This window comes from Chiloscyllium punctatum, chromosome 11 (genome assembly GCF_047496795.1).
Source record: "Chiloscyllium punctatum isolate Juve2018m chromosome 11, sChiPun1.3, whole genome shotgun sequence".
Classification (NCBI taxonomy): domain Eukaryota; kingdom Metazoa; phylum Chordata; class Chondrichthyes; order Orectolobiformes; family Hemiscylliidae; genus Chiloscyllium; species Chiloscyllium punctatum.
Genome location: NC_092749.1, coordinates 15442376 through 15463951, shown reverse-complemented (window position 1 = coordinate 15463951; position 21576 = coordinate 15442376). Strand labels below are relative to the sequence as shown.

General features: G+C 44.5%; 1 protein-coding gene across 1 annotated transcript in view; it reads left to right on the top strand.

The window, feature by feature from the left end:
* arfgef3 (ARFGEF family member 3) overlaps positions 1-21576 on the top strand; it is a 156951-nt gene that overhangs the window by 9361 nt on the left and 126014 nt on the right. Inside the window, exon 2 of the mRNA XM_072580344.1 lies at positions 6310-6361. Within this exon, the coding sequence (XP_072436445.1) occupies positions 6310-6361 (52 nt within the window). The remainder of the gene's footprint in view (positions 1-6309; positions 6362-21576) is intronic.

Here is a 21576-nt window from a genome sequence, read left to right as displayed (position 1 = left end):
ATTGAATCTGGGTCCTGTGAAGCAGTAGTGCTAACCACTGAGCCACCATGCCACCCAGATCAGGATGGCTTGTGGCTTAGAGGTGAATTTTCCCATGAATCTGCTACCCTTGTCCTTCCAAATGCCAAGAGTTATGCATTTGGAAGGTGCTGTCTGAGGAAACTTGGCGATTTGCTGTAGGGTGTCTTCTACGTGGTGCAACGGTGAAGGAGGGAGTGTATGTTGAAGGTGGTGGATGAGATACCAGTCAAGCAGAGTGCTTTGTCCTGGATGGTGTCAAGCTTCTTGAGTGTTATTGGGGCTGCACCCTGCCAGCAAGTGTTCCATCACATGCCTGACTTGTGCCTTGTAAATGATAGGCAGGCTTTGGGGAGTCAGGAGGTGACTTACCTGCCACTGGATTCTTAGTCTTTGACCTGCTTTTGTGGCTACAGCGGTTTGTATGGCTTGTCCAATAGAGTACCTGATAACCCCAGAAATGTGAATTGTGCGGGGGAGTCAGTGATGGTAGTGCCATTGAATGTCAAAGGTGGTAGTCAGACATATCCACTGATGTTTATATCACATGAATGTTACTTGCTAATTGTCAGCTCAAACTATGGGTGGCACGGTGGCTCAGTGGTCAACACTGCTGCTTCACAGCACCATGGTCCCAGGTTTGATTCCAGCCTCTGGCGACTGTCTGTGTGGAGTTTGCACATTCTCCCTGTGTCTGTGTGGGTTTCCTCCGGGTGCTCCGGTTTCTTCCCACAGTCCAAAGATGTGCAAGTCAGGTAAATTGGCCGTGCTAAATTGCCCATAGTGTTAGGTGTAATAGTCGGAGGGGAAATGGGTCTGGGTGGGTTACTCTTCGGAGGGTCATTGTGGACCGATTGGACTGTAGGGCTTGTTTCCATGCTGTGGGGAATCTAATCTTAAAATAAAACCTGGGTATTGCACAGGTCAAATTGCATAAGGACATGGGCTGCTTCTGTATCAGAGGAGTTGCAAATCCCTGTCTAATTTATATTTGCTCCATGTCCCTACCCACTGGAGATCTTGGACTGTACTGACTACTGTACAGGATGAATTAATCCTAGAGGTCTACAGCAAGGAAACAGGCCCATCAGCCTAGCTTTCCCATGCCATTCAGTTTTCACAATTTAAACTAGTCCCATTTGCCTATGTTTGATAGGTATCCCTCCATACTCATCCCATCCATGTACCTGTCTAAATATTTCTTAAATAACGAAATTGTGCTGTCTTCCACCACTGCCTCTGACAACCTATTCCAGACACTCCTCACCCTCTGGGTGAAAACAAATGCCTTTCTGGACTCTTTTGTGTCTCTCCCATCTCACCTTAAACCTATGCCCTCTAGCTTTATATGCCCCTACTGTTGGCTATCAACATTATCTATGTCCCTCATGATTTTGACTTCTATAAGGTCACCCCTCAGTCTCCTACGCTCCAGGGAAAAATGTCTCAGCCTATCCAACCACTCCCTACAACTCAAACCCTTCAGTCCAGATAACGTTCTAGTAGATCTTTTCTACACTCTTTCTAGTTTAATAATATCCTTTTGATAGTAGGGTGACCAGAATTGCACACACTTGGGACCTCACCAACATCTTGTACAGCTGCAACAAGATGTCCCAACTCCTATACTTGATGTTATGATCTTTAGATTGAGGCATTATTTAGCATGGGCAGTTGATGGTGGTAATGTTTTAATCTGGTAATCCAATGCTAATGTTCTAGGGGTATGGGTTCAAATCTTGCCATGGCAGCTGGTAGAACTTGAATTGAATTAATAACTCTGGAGTTGAGAGCTTGTCTCCGTGATGGTGAGCATGAAACTATTATTGACTAATAAATAAAATCCATCTGGTTCATGAAGTGACCTTTAGGCAAGGAAATCTACCATCTTTACTCAGTCTGGCCTACATGTGACTGCAGACCCATAGCGATATTGTCTACCTAGCAAACCCCTGTGAGTATCCGCAGCCTTTAGTGGGAGGGAATTTTTCTACTCTCGGTGAAGACTTGTTTCCTGATGTCCCTCAGAGGTGGAGCAGCTTGAGTTTGAAGGTGAGGGTATGCTGGCCAATGTAAAGTGCACCAAAGTGCCAACAGAGTATCTGAGGCCTCACTTCAGATGAGGTCCCTTTGAATGTGATTGTCCCTTTAGAGGAAACCGTCTATCCTACAGGTCAAATCTTCTCGACATTAGAAGTAAACCTTGATTAAAACTCCTCTCAATTTTCCAGATAGAGAACACAAGTCAGGTTTGTGTGGCCTTCCCTTATAATTTAACCCGTGATGCCTCAGATCATACTGTTGGCTCTTTGTTGCACCTTACAGAGGCCAGCACATCCTTTGTGAGGTGTGCAGTGCAAAGTTGGTTGCAGACAGGGATCTGACCAAGTCTGTATGCCACTGAGGTATCTTTTCTTTGATTGTGCAGACTGCTGCCATTCTAAACTTTGCTCAGTACACTCCCTTTCAGACTCAGCTGCAGAATACAGAGTTGAAAAGTGTGATGCTGGAAAAACACAGCAGCATCTGAGGAGCAGGGGAGTCGACGTTTTGGGCAAAAGCCCTTCATCTGCTCCTCAGATGCTGCCTGACCTGCTGTGTTTTTCCAGCACGACAACTTTTGACTCTGATTTTCCAGCATCTGCAGTCCTCACTTCCTCGAAGTTACAGAATACTGACCACCATTAGACTTTTGATAGGACTTCTCAAACTTTAAATTTAATGTTGATGTCACTGTCTGTGCATCTTCTCTGCAGCCGTAATATTGTGTTTTTTGCTCTGTTCTGTTACCTTAATGCACTTTGTATGGTATGATCTGCCTTTACTGCAAGCAAAACAAAACTTTATTTAGGTAAATGTGACAATAATCAAACACACACACACCCCTACCTTACAGTCACTCAACCGGGGACAGGAATGAGCATCATAACCGGAATCTTCCACTCAGCACCCCTCCCTTGGTGCCCTGGCCTCACAAACAGTGGTACCCCCCAAATATATAACAACTGATGGAAAGCCACTGGAAGGTTGAACAGTCTCTGCCACACTTCACTTACCAACTCCACACCAACTAGTTCAGCCCATCTACCTTCTATCTCAGGGTCAGTACACAGCACACTTCCTGGGTCATATCTCCCAGCACACATCCTTTGGATCAAGGAAATGGGAGAAAGGGAAGTGACGACAGAGTACGATTTGGCAAAGTGTGAAATTGTCCATTTTGGCAGGAAATGCGAAATGATGAGCGATTGCAGAAGTTGGAGATGCAGAGGGATCTGTGTGTCCTCGTGGATGAATTGCGGAGGGCTAGTGTGCTGTTACAACAAGTAGGAAAGCTAATTCCATGTTCTCCTTATTTGCGAGGGGAATTGAACACACAAGTAGGAAGGTTATGCTTCAATTATACAAGGCATAGGGGACACCATATCTGGAATACTGTGTACAGTATTGATCTCCTTAATAAAGGAAGAATATAATTGCACTGGAAAAAGTTCAGAGAATGTTTATTAAATGAGTATCTGGAATAAGAAGTTGTCTTGTAAGGAAGTGTTGGACAGGGTAGGCATATATCCACTGGAATTTGAAAGAGTAAATGGTAACTTAATTGAAATATATAAGACCCTAAGGAGTTTTGACAGAGTGAATGTGGAGAGGATGTTTCCTCTTGTAGGAGAATCAAGAACTAGGGGTCACTGTTTAAAAATAAGGTATCATCCAGTTAAGGCAAAGATGAGGAGAAATGTTTCACCAGATTATCGTGATTACACATAACACAGAAACAGACCCTTCGGTCTAACTCATCCATTCAGACAAGATATCCCAATCTGACCTAGTCCCATTTGCCAACGTGTCCCATATCCCACTAAACCCTTCCTATTCATTTACCCATTAGATGGCTTTTAAATGTTGTAATTGTACCAGCCCCCACCATTTTCTCTGGCAGCTCATTCCATACATGCACCACCATCTGCGGGAAAAAGCTACCCCTCAGGTCCCTTTTAAATCTTGCCCCTGTCACCTTAAACCTCTAGTTTTGGACTTCCTTCCACTAGGAAAAAGACCTTGGCTATTCATCCTATCTGTGCCCCTCATGGTTTTATAAACCTCTATCAGGTCAGCCCTCAGCTTCTGATGCTCTAGGGAAAAAAGCTGCAGTCTATTCAACCTCTTCCTATAGCTCAAGCCCTCCAGTCTCTGCAAAATCCTTGTAAATCTTTTATGCACCCTTTCAAATTCATCAACATCCTTTCTATGTTGTTCCAATGTTGGGTGGCACGGTGGCACAGTGGTTAGCACTGCTGCCTCACAGCACCAGAGACCCGGGTTCAATTCCTGCCTCAGGCGACTGACTGACTGTGTGGAGTTTGCACGTTCTCCCTGTGTCTGCGTGGGTTTCCTCCGGGTGCTCCGGTTTCCTCCCACAGTCCAAAAGATGTGCAGGTCAGGTGAATTGGCCATGCTAAATTGCCCGTAGTGTTAGGTAAGGGGTAGATGTAGGGGTATGGGTGGGTTACGCTTCGGCGGGGTGGTGTGGACTTGTTGGGCCGAAGGGCCTGTTTCCACACTGTAAGTAATCTAATCTAAAAAAAAACCCTATACTTCTGGAACAATCTTTCATGAAAGCTAGGAGAAGCAGTGTGTTTCAATTTACTAATAGAAAGCTGGATTGATTCTAGACAAGGACTATAAGGTTATCAGGAATAGGTTTGAATGCAGAGTAAGGCGATGGCCCTTGTACTGGCATGGTAGCTCAGTGGTTAGCACTGTTGCCTCACAGCTCCAGGGACCTGGGTTCGATTCCACCGTTGGACAACTGTGTGTGGAGTTTGCATGTTCTCATTGTGTCTATGTGGGTTTTATTCAGGTGCGCTGGTTTCCTCCCACAATCCAAAGATGTGCAGGTGAGGTGAATTAGCCGCACTAAATAGTGTTCAGGGATATGTAGGTTAGGTGAATTAGTCAGAAGTAAATATAGGGTAGGGGCATGTGTCTGGATGGGTTAGTCTTCGGAGGGTCAATGTGGGCTTGATGGGCTGAAGGGCCTGTTTCCATACTGCAGGGATTCTAATCTATTAAAAGCTCAAGGGGCAAGTGTTGTATTCCTGCTTCTAATTTTTAAGTTCATAAACTAGAACTCATTCAGTTTTTTTTTCATATTTTTACTGTTATGTCAGTAATGCCATGTCTAAGACAAACTTTTAACTTAAAATTAAGGTTTTTTTAGGCTATCTATTCCTGAGATAATATTAAAGATTCTGACAGCACATTTAAAATAATTTATTAGCTTAGCTTCAGAACATGAATGGTTGCAATCATAAATGGATCTTCCATTGTGATGGTACTATCCTTATCTCTGAGCTGGGAGGTCCAGGTTCAAGTGCCACTCCCCCGGAGGTGGGTTATAGCATAATTGAGCAGTTTTGTTAAAAATAACTAAAATTTATTTTTGGAATGAAATATTTTATCGATGATCATGCCCTTGAACTGAGTGGCTTGCTTGGCATTTCAGGACTGAGTTTAGAGCCAACCGCTTTGCTGTGGGTCTGAAGTCACTTGTAGGCCAGGTTGGGTGGAGTCAGCAGATTTTCCAGTCTAAAGGATATTAGATGGGTTTTCCTGACATTTAGTGAATGCATCATGGTTGAGATAGATAGCTATTAATTCCAGCTTTTATGAATGGAATGAAAATCCCACTAGTTGTCATTTGAATCCATGCCCCAGAACACTAGCCTGGCCTCCTGGATTACTAATCTAAACAACATTACCACTTTGATTTGATTTGATTTATGTTTGTCACATGTACCTAGGTACAGTGAAAAGTTTTGGTTTGCGTGAAGTATAGGTAATTCATAACATACAAAGGTCCTGATTGAACAGAGCAAGGACTAACAGACTTAGAATTGAGGTTTCAAAGAGCAGAACGATTTAGGAAATGTTAGAATAAGTTCTGCTACAGAGGTCTTAGCGTTGTCCTGTGCCAGTGTCATCTTTCTCATCTGCCACCGTCTAACCATCTGAGGCCAGGATTGGAGTCATGCAGCCATCTTGAAAGGTTGCAGGACTGGCGGAGGTCACGGAGATCGGGAGGAGTTAGGTCCTGGTGAATTTTAAAATTGAGGCTTTGGTGAACGAGGTGATAGCAGGATGAGACTTCATTTCTGTGGCATTTGTGGGTTCCGCTCCTTGTGCCAACTTGAGGGAGCAGGAGAACTGAATGCTGGGCACTGTGTGCAAGGAATATACTCCAGGTTCCAAAGTTAATTCGAATCTCTTTCACTCTTTTTTTTTCAGAGACACTGAAATCTGAAAACAATGCTGCCAAGCTGCCGACTTATCAATTGAGGTAAGCCCGTCAGTTTTATTAATGTCTAAAGCACATACACTTGCACAGGACTTGATGGGTGTGGAATGGATGTTTCCTCTTGTGGAATGATCTAGAACTAGGAGTCATAGTTTAAAAATAAGGAGACGCTCATTTAAGACAGAGCAAGAATTTTGTTTTGTCTCAGAGGGTTGAGTGTCTTTAGAATTCCCCTCCTCCGGATACAGTGGATGCAGATTCTTTAAATATTTTAAATGTGGAGGCAGATGGATTCTAAGGGGATGAAAGATGATTGGGGGATATGCAGGAATGCAGAGGCGGGATTAAAATCAGTTCAGCCATTATTTTATTGAATGTTGCAGGAGGCTTGAAGGGCTGAATGACTTACTCTCGTTTGTAAGTTTGCGTGTACATGAAGGCAGTCTCTGGTTTCAGAGATACTCCGGGGATCCATTATCCAAAGAATATCCTTTCATTAGCAGTCGATGTAAATATTACATCTACAAAGGCGGCTTACACAGTTGAATCTGTGACTTAAACATAAGCTAGTGAATGCGAAATACTGTGGCTATACGTTCTGTTCTGTATGGTGCTGAGCTCCTGGAATGTTGTTGGAGTTGCATTGTCCAGTCAAGTGGGAAAAATTCCATCCCTCTCCTAGAATCAACACATGCGGAGGCCATTTGACCCGTGATGTCAATGCTGGTTCTTTGCAAGAACAACTCAGCGAGTTGCACACTTCCTGCCCTTTGCCTGAGAATCTTTTCTCTTCAGATTATTACCTAGTTCTTTTTTGGAAGCCATGATGAAACCTCCCTTGACAGACTCTGTCAGTAAATTCCATATCCTAACCTAATCTACATAAAAAGCATTTTTCCTCATTTCTCAGTTGGCTCTTTTGGGATTCATCTTCAAGTGCTGTTCTCTGATGCTGGATTCTTCCATCAAAGGGAACAGTGTTTCCCTACTTCCCCTATCTAGGCTCCTCACGATTTTTGCAACCTCTGAATCCTATTTCCTCTCAACTTTCTCTTCTCAGTGATGGGAAACAAACGGGGAACGCCATGGAGGGGAGTTAGCAGAAATGGTAATCCCAACCATCTGTTGTCCTTGTATGCAATGGTGGTTGTGCGCTTGGAAAGTGCTGTTGAAGGGCTGAGTGAGTTGCTGCATTGTGCTTGGAGATGGTACACAGTGCTGCTACAGCCCGTCGATAATGAAGGGAGTGGATGTGGTGCCAATCAAGCAGGCTGCTTTATCCTGGATGGTGCCAAGACTCTTGGTTGGTATTGGAGACACAATCATCCAGGCAAATAGTGGGTGTTACATTAGGCTCCTGACTTGTGCCTTGTAGATAGAGGATAGGCTTTGGAGAGTTAGGAGCCATAGTTTTTATATTGCTGGTCCAGTTAAGCTTCTATTCAAAGCTAGAACTGGCTCAAAGGCATAGAGGGTTGTGGTGTAGGGTTGTTTTTCAGACTGGAGGCCTGTGACCAGTGGAGTGCCACAAGAATCGATGCTGGGTCCACTACTTTTCATCATTGATATAAATGATTTGGATGTGAGCGTAAGAGGTATAGTTAGCAAATTTGCTGATGACACCAAAATTGGAAGTGTGGTGGACAGCAAAGAAGGTCACCTTAGATTACAATGGGATCTTGATCTGATGGGCCAATGGGCTGAGAAGTGGCAGATGGAGTTTAACCTAGATAAATATGAGGTGCTGCATTTTGGGAAAGCAAATCTTAGCAGGACTTATACACTTAATGGTAAGGTCCTCGGGAGTGTTGCTGAACAAAGAGACCTTGGAGTGCAGGTTCATAGCTCCTTGAAAGTGGAGTCACAGGTAGATAGGATAGTGAAGAAGGCATTTGGTATGCTTTCCTTTATTGGTCAGAGTATTGAGTACAGGAGTTGGGAGGTCATGTTGTGGCTGTACAGGACATTGGTTCGGCCACTTTTGGAATATTGTGTGCAATTCTGGTCTCCTTCCTATTGGAAAGATGTTGTGAAACTTGAAAGGGTTCAGAAAAGATTTACAAGGATGTTGCCAGAGTTGGAGGATTTGAGCTATAGGGAGAGGCTGAACAGGCTGGGTCTGTTTTCCCTGGAACGTCGGAGGCTGAGGGGTGACCTTATAGAGGTTTACAAAATTATGAGAGGCATGGATAGGATAAATAGGCAAAGTCTTTTCTCTGGGATGGGGGAGTCCAGAACTAGAGGGCATAGGTTTAGGGTGAGAGGGGAAAGATTTAAAAGAGACCTAAGAGGCAACTTTTTCACACAGAGAGTGGTGCAAATATGGAATGAATTGCAAGAGGAAGTGGTGGGGCTGGTACAATTGCAACATTTAAGAGGCATTTGGATGGGTATATGAATAGGAAGGGTTTGGAGGGATATGGGCCGGGTGCTGGCAGGTGGTACTAGATTGGTTAGCATGGACAAGTTGGACTGAAGGGTCTGTTTCCATGCTGTACATCTCTATGACTCCATGACTCTGTGACTCTAATCATCTAGGGTGTTGATAACAGGGGATTCAGCAATGTTAATGCTTTTGAACACCACAGGGAGGCAGTTCCATCCTGTCTTGTTGAAGATGGTCTTACCTGGAGCTGGAGTGGTGTCAATGTTATTTGTGATTTCAGCAGGTTCATAAATGGCTAAACCATGTTTATTTACAAATAGGATTATTTAGATAACCTAATTGTAATATTGGACATACCAGTGTGGCAGTAGAAGTCCAGGGAATTGAAACTCACCAGTGCTGCCGATATCTTTGGAATTCTTCACATACATATTTGATAATATTGCTCCACAGCCAGATCAGAATACAGGCTTGGAAGAAGTTAAAGCAGTGTGGCTTGGCAAAGCCTGATTGATGCACTGCAGGACAAACTGTTCTGCTACTGCCCACACTGCTATCAATATGCAGTTGCATAAAAGGTTATTCTTTTAATTATCATTCACACTCAGACTATGGGTGTTGTTTAAAAGGCTGGCTACTCGATGGCCATTTCTCTTCCTGAGGAGTCATGTATAGATCAAACCAGAAATGCCTTTAAAAGGGATTAGCGTGCAAGTCAGACTCTGTCAGGTAGGCGTGATTAGCTGAAAGAAAGTAACAGCCTTCAGAAACCACAGACTGAAGGAGTAGGAGGATAAGCACTTGGGGGTGATGCAAGGTCTGTGGATAATAATATCTGAACTTGGCAGTTGGAACCCACAACAATCATGAGGCAAAATTCATTGTAAGTGCATTTAAATTTGATTAACATTTCTGAGTGAGGTTCTTCCTAATGGGCACTTATAAATCATTCATTAACCTCTATAGACTTATTGAGTGATCAGTCATCACCCAGGGAGTTGTTCTGGGGCGTTGCTAACAGTCAGTGACTGCACAGTCACCAATTCCTGTCTTATCCTGTTCATACTCATCACTGAGAGACAGGTTTCTAATGTCTTTAGTGCTGAGCTTGATGTTGTAAATCTTCTCATTGTGTACCTGAACAGCAGTTAATCCCTGGGTCGTTGTGTAGTCTGGATTTCACACTTGCAAATGGATGATGCAGTGAGGGATTGGCCTACAATGGAGTGGTAAGTGTGGAAAAGAGGGGTTTGAGAATGTGCAGAGGTAAGGTTGGAGGGGCTTCTTACATCTTCAGGGAGCTGTGAATACATTGTAATGTCAGCAGAGGACCAGAGGCTGACTTTTTAAAAATTCCTTTCATACTAGCATTTATTGCCATCGAGTCAGAGTCAAAAAGCACAGAAACAGACCCTTCGGTCCAACTTGTCCATGCTGTGCAGATATCATATAAATCTAGACCTGTTTAGAGTCATAGACATATACAGCATGGAAACAGACCCTTCGGTCCAACTTGTCCATGCCGACCAGGTATCTTTAACGAATCGAGGCAGCATTTGGCCCATATCCCTCTTAACCCTTCATATTCATACACCCATCCAGATGCCTTTTAAGTGTTGTAATTATACCAGCCTCCACCACTTCCTGTGGCAGCTCATTCCATGCAAGCACCACCTTCTGCATTTAAAAGTTGCTGCTTAGGCCCTTTATAAATCTTTGCCCCTCTCCAACCTGGGGAAAAGACCTTCTATTCACCCTATCCATGCCCCTCATGACCTTATAAACCTCTATACAATCACCCCTCAGCCTCTGGTGCTCCAGGGAAAGAGCCTCAGTCTATTCAGCCTCTCCTTATTGCTCAAACCTTCCCCTCCCTAATGGCCCTTGAGAAGGTGGTGGTGAGCTGCCTTACTGGATCATTGCACTTCTTGTCCTGTATGACCCCTGCCATAGCATTGTTAGGAAAAGAATTCCAGAATTTTGATCCAGCGACAGAGAAGGAACAGAGCTATCCTTCCAAGTCAGGATGGTGAGTGGCTTGGAGGGAAGCTTGAAGGTGGTGGTGTTCTCATGCAGTTGCTGCCCTCATCAGTCTCAGTGGCAGAAATCACATGTTTGGAAGCTGCTGTCAGAGGAGCCTTGGTGAGTTGCTGCAGTGCATCTTGTAGCTGGTATATGCTGCTGCAACTCCGCGTTGGTGATAGAGGCAGTGGATGTTTGTGGATGACGCACTAATCAAGCGAGCTGCATTGCCAGTTGAGTACATTTAAGAAGCAGATTGATTTTTTTAATTGGTGAAGGGTTATGGAGAACAGGCAGGAAATAGGAGCAGAGACAGAAATGAGGTCAGCCATGGTTCGATCCAATGGCGGAGCAGGGGCTGAATGGCCTACTCCTATTCATAGTTCTTATGTCCTTATGTCCTGGATGCTGTCAACTTTCTTGAGTGTTGTTGGAGCTGCACTTGCAATGGTGTTACACTTTCAACATGGCCAGGTTTCCCATAATGCTTCCCAGAGCCATATCCGATAAAATTCACCACTTACCACACAAGAATATATTCAGGTCAAAGAGTTGGGATTTATGGAGAGAAAGGTTCAGAGGGGGAATTCTACAGGTATGTGCCCAGACAGCTAAGGACATATACTGGATTAGTGGTGCTGGAAGAGCACAGCAGTTCAGGCAGCATCCAACGAGCAGCGAAATCGACGTTTCGGGCAAAAGACCTTCATCAGGAATAAAGGCAGTGAGGCTGAAGCGTGCAGAGATAAGCTAGAGGAGGGTGGGGGTGGGGAGAAAGTAGCATAGAGTACAATGGGTGAGTGGGGGAGGGGATGAAGGTGATAGGTCAAGGAGGAGAGGGTGGAGTGGATAGGTGGAAAAGAAGATAGGCAGGTCGGACAAGTCAAGGAGACAGTTACTGAGCTGGAAGTTTGAAACTAGGATGAGGTGGGGGAAGGGGAAATGAGGAAGCTGTTGAAGTCCACATTGATGCCCTGGGGTTGAAGTGTTCAGAGGCGGAAGATGAGGCGTTCTTCCTCCAGGCGTCTGGTGGTGAGGGAGCGGCGGTGAAGGAGGCCCAGGACCTCCATGTCCTCGGCAGAGTGGGAGGGGGAGTTGAAATGTTGGGCCACAGGGTGGTTTGGTTGATTGTTGCGGATGTCTCGGAGATGTTCCCTAAAGCGCTCTGCTAGGAGGCGCCCAGTCTCCCCAATGTAGAGGAGACCACATTGGGAGCAACGGATACAATAAATGATATTAGTGGATGTGCAGGTGAAACTTTGATGGATGTGGAAGGCTCCTTTAGGGCCTTGGATAGAGGTGAGGGAGGAGGTGTGGGCGCAGGTTTTACAGTTCCTGCGGTGGCAGGGGAAAGTGCCAGAATGGGAGGGTGGGTCGTAGGGGGGTGTGGACCTGACCAGGTAGTCACGGAGGGAACGGTCTCTGCGGAAGGCGGAAAGGGGTGGGGAGGGAAATATATCCCTGGTGGTGGGGTCTTTTTGGAGGTGGCGGAAATGTCGGCGGATGATTTGGTTTATGCGAAGGTTTGTAGGGTGGAAGGTGATCACCAGGGGCGTTCTGTTCTTGTTACGGTTGGAGGGGTGGGGTCTGAGGGCGGAGGTGTGGGATGTGGACGAGATGCGTTGGAGGGCATCTTTAACCACGTGGGAAGGGATATTGCGGTCTCTAAAGAAGGAGGCCATCTGGTGTGTCCTATGGTGGAACTGGTCCTCCTGGGAGCAGATACTGCGGAGGCGGAGAAATTGGGAATACGGGATGGCATTTTTGCAAGAGATAGGGTGGGAAGAGGTGTAATCCAGGTAGCTATGGGAGTCGGTGGGTTTGTAAAAAATGTCAGTGTCAAGTCGGTCGTCACTAATGGAGATGGAGAGGTCCAGGAAGGGGAGCGAGGTGTCAGAGATAGTCCAGGTAAATTTAAGGTCAGGGTGGAATGTGTTGGTGAAGTTGATGAATTGCTCAACCTCATCGCGGGAGCACGAGGTGGCACCAATGCAGTCATCAATGTAGCGGAGGAAGAGGTGGGGAGTGGTGCCGGCGTAATTACGGAAGCTAAGGACATAGCCATCAATGCTGGACTAATGAACACCAGGAATGCACTAGCGGCCAGAATGGGAGAAAGGTAGAGATCTCGAGAGAGTTGTAGGGCTGCAGCTAGGGACTGAGATAGGTGGGGGTTGACCAACAAGGGAGTTTAAAATTAGGAGAGTTATTTTCCAATAACATTGACGCACCCATTAATATTGCAGAGTTTGGCACCTATCCATCATCTAGACATTCCCTCCCTCCATCAGTGATGCACAGTTGCAGCAGTGTGTACCATCTGCAAGATGGGCTGCAACAGCTCAGCAAGACTTCTTTGACAATACCTTCCAAACTCTCAACCTCCACCAAATAGAATGATAAGTGAAGAAAACATATTGAAATATCATCACCTGGAAAGATTGTTTCTTGATCTACAGTAGAACATTTGGAACATAGAACATAGAACGTTACTACGCATTACGGACCCTTTGGCCCTTGATGTTACACCAATCTGAAGCCCATCTAACCTAGACTATTCCATTTTCATTCCTATATCTATTCGATGACCATTTAAATGCCTTAAAGTTGGCGAGTCTACTACTGTGGCAGGCAGTGCATTCCATACCCCTACTACTCTCTGAGTAAAGAAACTACCTCTGACAACTGTCCTAAATCTATCACCCCTCAAAATATAGCTGTGTCCCCTCATGCTGGCTGTCACCATCCAAGGAAAAGGCCTCTCACTGTCCACCCTATCTAACCCTCTGATTATCTTATATGTCTCAATTAAGTCACCTGTCAACCTTCTTCTCTCTAACAGAAACAACCTCAAGTTCCTCAGCCTTTCCTCATAAGATGTTCCCTCCATACCAGACAACATCCTCGTAAATCTCCTCTGAACTCTTTCCAAAGCTTCCATATCCTTCCTATAATGCAGTGACCAGAACTGTATGCGATAGTCCAAGTGTGGCCACACCAGAGTTTTGTACAGCTGCAGCATGTAGGTTGACCTAGAGTGAGCTAGGCAAAGTGACCTAAGAGGCAGATATATTTTTATTTCACAGAATCAGATTTTGGTATTAATACTTTCAGAAACAAAGGGTCCTGCTCTCTGTTGCTCAGCCTACTTCATAGCGATGCTGACTCACTGCACGCTCCTCCCAGTCCACTTCACGGTGATGCTCATGTAATGCACACTCCTCCCAATTCCAAATTGATTAGTAACAGCAAGAGCTGGAGCTGGAAGACTCTTCATGTTTCTCCTCTTACCATCTCAAAAGCCAGCACTGGTGATAAAGGAAACCAGTGAACCAAGGATTCTAAAAGAAAATCACAAATCCTAAGGATACCAGTCATCATTGTGGGTGGCACGGTGGCTCAGTGGTTCGCACTGCTGCCTCACAGCACCAGGGACCCAGGTTTGATGCCAGTTTTGGGCAACTGTCTGTGTGAAGTTTGAACGTTCTCCCTGTGTCTGCATGGGTTTCTCTTGGGTGCTCTGGATTCCTCCCATAACCCAAAGATGTGCAGGTTAGGTGAACTGGCCATGCTAAATTGCCTATAGTGTTAGGTACATTAGTCAGATGCAAATGTAGGGGCATGGGTCTGGGTGGATTACTCTTTGGAGGGGCAGTGTGGATTTGTTGGGCTGAAGGGTCTATTTCCATACTGTAGGGAGTCTAATCAACTAAATAACCATAATCTTGGCTTCAGTCTTTATCTTCCTACTATTCCATACACTCACTCTTTTAACTTTTTATGAGTATTTGTGTGCGTGTTTGATCTGCTTTATTATTTTTCTCTGGGTTTGTAACTAACAAATTTTTTCTTTCGGTTGGTCCAGAAAACTAAGTGGTTTGTTAATTTTGACTCTTACTACATTTAATTTTGACATGTAACTGCATGCTAAAAAGATTTAAAAAGCTTTGTTGAGATTAACTGAGGGCGTTAAAAAGATGGAACTTGGTTCACCCCCCTCACCTAGTTATCACAATAACAACTTGAAAAACTTTTCAATTATTACAATTACAAATCTTACCCAAGAGCTTTAACAAATTGGCAACAATCCATCAAATTGTTAGCTCCCTCTGATGGATACATCTGCCATTACATTTCTCCCCACCCTCACCCTCCTCTAGCTTCTCTCTCCACGCTTCAGGCTCACTGCCTTTATTCCTGATGAAGGGCTTTTGCCCGAAACGTCGATTTTACTGCCCCTTGGATGCTGCCTGAACTGCTGTGCTCTTCCAGCACCACCATTCCAGAATCTGGTTTCCAGCGTCTGCAGTCATTGTTTTTACCTCATTACATATTCTGACCATGTCTTGCATCATTTGCAAAGCTCCTCAATGATTGCCAAAGGATGGTTGCGTGTCAGCTGTGGCCCCTCAGTACTCCAGCAGGGACTTGAGTATAATAATTGGGCTGAGACACCGAAGCAGTACTGAGGATGTGTGGGCACTGTCAGAACTGCTGTCTTTCAGATGAGATGTTCAACTGAGGCCCTGGTGAATGTAAAGGAACGTGGCAACTATTTCAGTGAAGATCAGGGGGAGCTGTCTCTGATGAACTGGCCAATATCTATTACACAACCAAAAGAGATTATTTGGTTGGTTGTTGACTGTTTGCAAATCACATTAATGTTTGTTAATGCGTGAATTACATGGTTATGGTTGGGAGAGCATGGTGATGGGCATTAACTCTCTTTGAACACACACACACACACTCTTTAGAATACTGAATAGCCTGAACAGAGTGGATGTTGGGAAGATGTTTCCATTGAAAGGAAAGACTAGGATCAGAGGCACAGCCTTAGAGTAAAGGGAAGACCTTTTTAGAATGGAGATAATGACAAACGTCTTCAACCAGAGAGTGGTGACACTATGGAAATCATTGCCATAGAAGGCTGTGGACGCCAAATCATTGAGTATATTTAAGACTGGGATAGATAGGTTCTTGATTGTCAGAGGGATCAAGGGTTACTGGGAGAATGTGGTTGAGAAAGGTATCAGCCATGATTGAATGGTGGAGCAGACTCAATGGGCAGAATGACCTAATTTCATCTCCTATGTCTTATGGTCTTGTCCCTACCTCTGAGCCAGGAGGCCTGGGTTCAAATCACACCTGTCCCAGAGTTATGTCATAATGTCTATGAACAGATTGATGAGAAAATTGTCACATATAAATAGCATTGAAGCTCTTGTCATGCAGTGGTAGTATCCCTACCTCTAGATCAGGAGAGCCAGAGTTCAAGTTCTGTCTGTGGGCACAGGTGTGTAATAGCATCTCTGAATATGTTGTTTAGGAAAATGCCCACATTAATAGTGGTAGCTGGAACACTGCGCAGTTCTGTGATAACTGTAAGACTAAGCAAGAGAATAAACTCTCTCCACAAAGATAAGCTATGTGTCTTGATTTCTGCTTGACCATTATCTTAGATTCAAATAATGCATATAGTGTACTGATTGACAATGACATTTCCTCCATCCCAGCAGCAATTACATACCAGACGTAAAGCTGAATCTTCCTAAGGTAGAGAAAAGCACAACATAAATGCAGATAGCCTTTTATGGAGAATACAAAAAGATTTGACATGTGCCTTTTCCCTAGGGTGGCACAGCTCAAAACTAGGGGACAAATTTTAAATTTGGTGGAGAAGGATATAAAAAGGACATGAGGGACAACTTTTCTACAGAAAGAGTGGTTTGTGTGTGGAATGAAATTCCAGAGGTAGTGGTGGAAGCAGGTACAGTTACAACATTTAAAAGACACTTGGGTACGGTCGTGAATAAGAAATGTTCAGAGGATATGGGCCAAGCACAGGCAGGTGGGACTAGTTTAGATTGGGAACATGGTCAGCATGGACTGGTTGAACCGAAGGGTCTGTTTCCGTGCTGTATTGCTTAAGACTAATGCAGATCCGTCAGTGTCATAAGCTGACGTTAAAATGGGAAACAAAGAGAAGGCAGAACAATTAATTATATATTTTGGTTTTGCCTTCACAAAGGAGAACACTAACAATATCCCAAAAAATGTTGGCGAGTGCGGGGTCCAGATGAGAGGGACAAAATGAGAGAAGTGGTGGTGGGAAAACTGATTGGCTTGAAAGCCGATAATAGCCCCCAGCCCATTAATCCACATCCCAGAGGACAAAAAGAAGGGGCTCTAGAAATAGTGGATGCATTGGTGATCATCTTTCAAAATTCTGTAGACTCTGGAATAGTTCCTAGAGGCTAATTTCAGGCCCAGCAGATAAGGGGACAACTGTGAGAAGGAAGGCGTCTATGCAGGACAGAGGAGTTTGTACTTAAATGCATGCAGGTTATGAAACAAGGTCAATGAGCTTGTAGCGCAGTTTAAAATTGGCAGTCACGATATTGTGGGTGTTGCAAAGGGATCAAAGCTGGGAAATAAATATCCAAAGATACACTTTCTATTGAGAGGACAGGGATTTGGGGAGAGGAAGTGGGGTTACCTTATTAGTTAGAAACAAAATAAAATTGATAGCAAGAAGAGATGTAGAGTTGGAAGGCATAGATCTTTATGGGTAGAGTTAAGGAACCGTAAAGGAGAAAAGACCCCGCTGGGAGTTGTGTGTGGGCCTTCTAGTAATAGTCAGGATGTAGGGCAGCAAGTAAATCCGGAGATAGAAAAGGATGTAAGAAAGGCACTATTACAATAATCACGGGAGACTTCAGTGTTCAGGTGGACTGAAAAAATCAGGCTGGTAGTGAATCCCAAGAAAAGGAATTTGTGAAATGTCTATGAGATGGGTTTTTTTTTAGATCAGCTTGTGGTAGAGCCTTCTAGGGAATAGGCAGTTCTGGACTTGGTGATGTGGCAGACTTGATAAGGGAGCTAAAGGTGAAGGAATCTTGAGGGGCTGGCGATCACCATATGATAGAATCCACCCTCCAGTTTGAGAGGGAGAAACTGAAATCAGATGTAACTGTATTATGGTTGAGAGCGTTAAGTTCCTAGGTGTGATGATCACCACTAATCTGTCCTCATCTACCCACATTGACAATACTGTCAAGAAAGCATAACAATGCCTCTACGAGTTTATTGGATTTTCAAAAGGTAAGAGAGAGACAAGAGCGGACATTGGACCGCTGGAAAGTGAGGCTGGGGAAGTAGTAATCGAGAACTAAGAAATGGGAAGGAACTGAATAGGTACTTTGCGTCACTTTTCACAGTGGAAGACATTAGCAGCAAACCTGAACTTCAAGTGAGTCAGGGGCAGAGTGTAGTGGCCATCGTTAAGAAGAAGGTGGGTAAATCCCCCAGGCCAGATGGACTTTACACCCTACTGTTCTGAAGAAGATAACTGAAGATATTGGGGAGGGTTTGGTGGAAATTTTTTAGGAATCGCTGGAGTCGGGGAGGCTCCTGAGGTCTGGAAAATGGTTAATGTAACACCCCTGTTTAAGAAAGATGGGAGGCAGAAGGCAGGAAATTAGACATGTTAGCCTGACCTTGGTGATTGGTAAGATTTTAGAGTCCATACTTAATGATGAAATTGTAGAGTACTGGGAAGTGCATGGTAAAGTAGGGCTGAGTCAGCACAGCTTCATCAAGGGTAGGTCATGCCTCACAAATCTGTTAGACAAAGGAAAACTAGTGGATGCCATCTATTTAGATTTCCAAAAGACCCCTGACAAGGTGCTGCACAGGAGGCTGCTAAATAAGATAAGAGCCCATGGTGTTCGGGGCAAAGTACTGTGCTGCAATTTGGGAAAGCAAATCTTAGTAGGACTTTTACACTTAATGGTAAGGTCCTAGGGAGTGTTGCTGAACAAAGAGACCTTGGAGTGCAGATTCATAGCTCCTTGACAGTGGAGTCACAGGTAGATAGGAAAGTGGAGAAGGCGTTTGGTATGCTTTCCTTTATTGGTCAGAGTATTGAGTACAGGAGTTGGGAGGTCATGTTGTGGCTGTACAGGACATTAGTTAGGCCGCTGTTGGAATATTGTGTGCAATTCTGGTCTCCTTCCTATCAGAAGGATGTTGTGAAACTTGAAAAGGTTCAGAAAAGATCTACAAGAATGTTGCCAGGGTTGGAAGATTTGAGCGATAGGGAGAGGCTGAACAGGCTGGGGCTGTTTTCCCTGGAATGTCGGAGGCTGAGGGATGACCTTATAGAGATTTACAAAATTATGAGGGGCATGAATAGGATAAATAGACAAAGTCTTTTCCCTCGAGTGGGGGAGTCCAGAACTAGAGGGCATAGGTTTAGGGTGAGAGGGGAAAGATATAAAAGAGACCAAAGGGGCAACTCTTTCACGCAGAGAGTGGTACGTGTATGGAATGAGCTGCCAGATGATATGGTGGAGGCTGGTGCAATTGCAACGTTTTGAGGCATTTGGATGGGTATATGAATAGGAAGCGTTTGGAGGGATATGGGCCGGGTGCTGGCACGTGGGACTAGATTGGATTGGGATATCTGGTCAGCATGGATGGGTTGGACCGAAGGGTCTGTTTCCATGCTGTACATCTCTATGACTCTATGACTCTACTGGCATGGACAGAGGATTGGCTAGCTGGCAGAAGGTACGAATAAAAGGGTCTTTCTCAAGATGGCAGCCCAGGACTAACGCAGTTTTGCAGGGGTCAGTGATGTGACCACAAATATTCACATCACACATTAACAATCTGGACGAAGGAACTGAGGGCACTGTTGCTAAGATTGCAGGTGACCCGAAATAGGTGGAGGGACAGGTAGTGTTGAGGAGGTGGGAGGCTGCAAAAGGACTTTTATAGGCTAGGAGAGTGGGCAAAGAAGTGGTAGATGGAAATCAGACTGGACAAGAGTGAACATGTACACATTGGTGGGAAGAATAGAGGCATAACTATTTCTCAATGGTGAAAGACTTCGGAAATCTGAAGTATAAAGGAACTTGGGAGTTCTAGTTCAAGGTTCTTTTAAGGTTAACATACAAGTTCAGCTGGCGTTTAGGAAGGCAAATGCAATGTTAGCATTCATTGCAATGTTAGCATTCATTGCAAGAGAATGCAAGAGCAGAGATGTGCGACTGAAGCTGTTTAAGGCTCTGGTCAGACAACATTTGGAATATTATGAGCAGTTTTGGGCTTTGTATGTAAGAAAGGATGTGCTGGCCTTAGAGGGTGTCCAGAGGAGGTTTATAAGAATGATCCTGGGGATGAAGGATTGTCAGATGAGGATTGGTTGAGTACTCTGGGTCTGTTCTCAATCGAGTTTAGAGTAATAAGAGGAGGGATATTATTGAAACTTATAGAATACTGAGAGGCTTGGATAGAGTGGACGTGGAAAAGATGTTTCCACAAGTAGGAGAGACTAGGACCTGAGGGCACAGCCTCTGAGTGAAGAGATGGGATGGCCTTTTAAAACCGAGATGAGGAGGAATTTCTTCAGCCAGAGGGTGGTGAATCTTTGGAACCTATTTCCACAGGGGGCTGTGGAGGCCAAGTCATTGAGTGACTTTAAGCCAGAGATAGATAGGTTCTTGACTTGTAAGGGGATCGGTGGTTATGGGGAGAAGGCAGGAGAAGGAGATTAAGAAATATATCAGCCATCATTGAATGATGGAGCAGACTGAATGGGCTGAATGGCCTAATTCAGCTCCTAAAACTTTTATGGTGTTATGAATTGGAGGATAGCTAATGTAATCCCACTATTTAAACCAGGAGGTAGAGAGAAAACAGAGAATTATGGACTGGTTAGCCTGGCATTGGCCCATTGTAAAAGATTTAACGGCTGTGCACTTGGGAAACAATGACAGGATTGGACAGAGTCAGCATGGATCTACAAAAGGGAAAGCATGCTTGACAAATATCAGAATTTCTTGCGAGTGTAAATGAGCAGAGTTGATAAGAGGGAGCCAGTGGATGTAGTTTGCTTGGACTTGCAGAAAGCATTTATTAAGGTCAATAAGAGATTTGCATGTAAAAGTAAAGTGCATGGAATGGGAGGTAGTGTACTGACATGGATAAGAGAACTAGTTGGCTACAAGAAAGCAGACAGTAGGAATAAATGGGTTATTTTCCAAATAGCAGCCGGTGACTAGTGAGGCCGTGTGGGGATCAGTGCTTGGACATCAGCTATTCATGATAGAGATTAATGATTTAGATGAGGAACTAAATATAATATCTCCAGATTTGCAGGTGAGACAAAGCTGGGTGGGAGGGTGAGCTCTGAAGAGGATGCAGAGATGCTTCACTGTGATTTGGATAAACTGAGTGAGTGGGTAAATGCATAGCAGACAGAGTATAATGTGGATAAATGAGAGGTTATCTACTCTGAGAGCAAAAACAGGAAAGCAGATTACTGTCTGAATGGTGATGGTTTTGAAAAAGGGGAGGTACAATGAGACCTGGGTGGCCTTGTATACTTGACACTGAAAATAGCAGGCAGTGAAGGAGTCAAATGGTATGTAGTACGTTCTCTCCATAACGAGAGGATTCGAGTACAGGAGCACGGATATATTGCTGCAATTGTAAAAGGTCTTGGTGAGACCACACCTGGAGTATTGTGTGCAGTTTTGATCTCCTTATCTGAGCAAGTTTGTTCTGGCGATGGAAGAGGTTGAACAAAGGTTTACCAGACTGATTCCTGGGATGGCAGGACTGACATATGAAGAGAGACAGAATTGGTTAGGACTATATTCACTGCAGTTTAGAAGAATGAGGGGGGAGTCTTGTAGCAATCTCTAAAATTCTAACAGGATGAGACAAGGTAAATGCAGAAAGGACGTTCCCAGTGCCTGGGAGTCCAGATCTAGAGGTCACAATATAAGGGTAGGCCATTTAGCACTGAGATGAGGAGAAAGTTCTTCACCCAGAAAGTAGT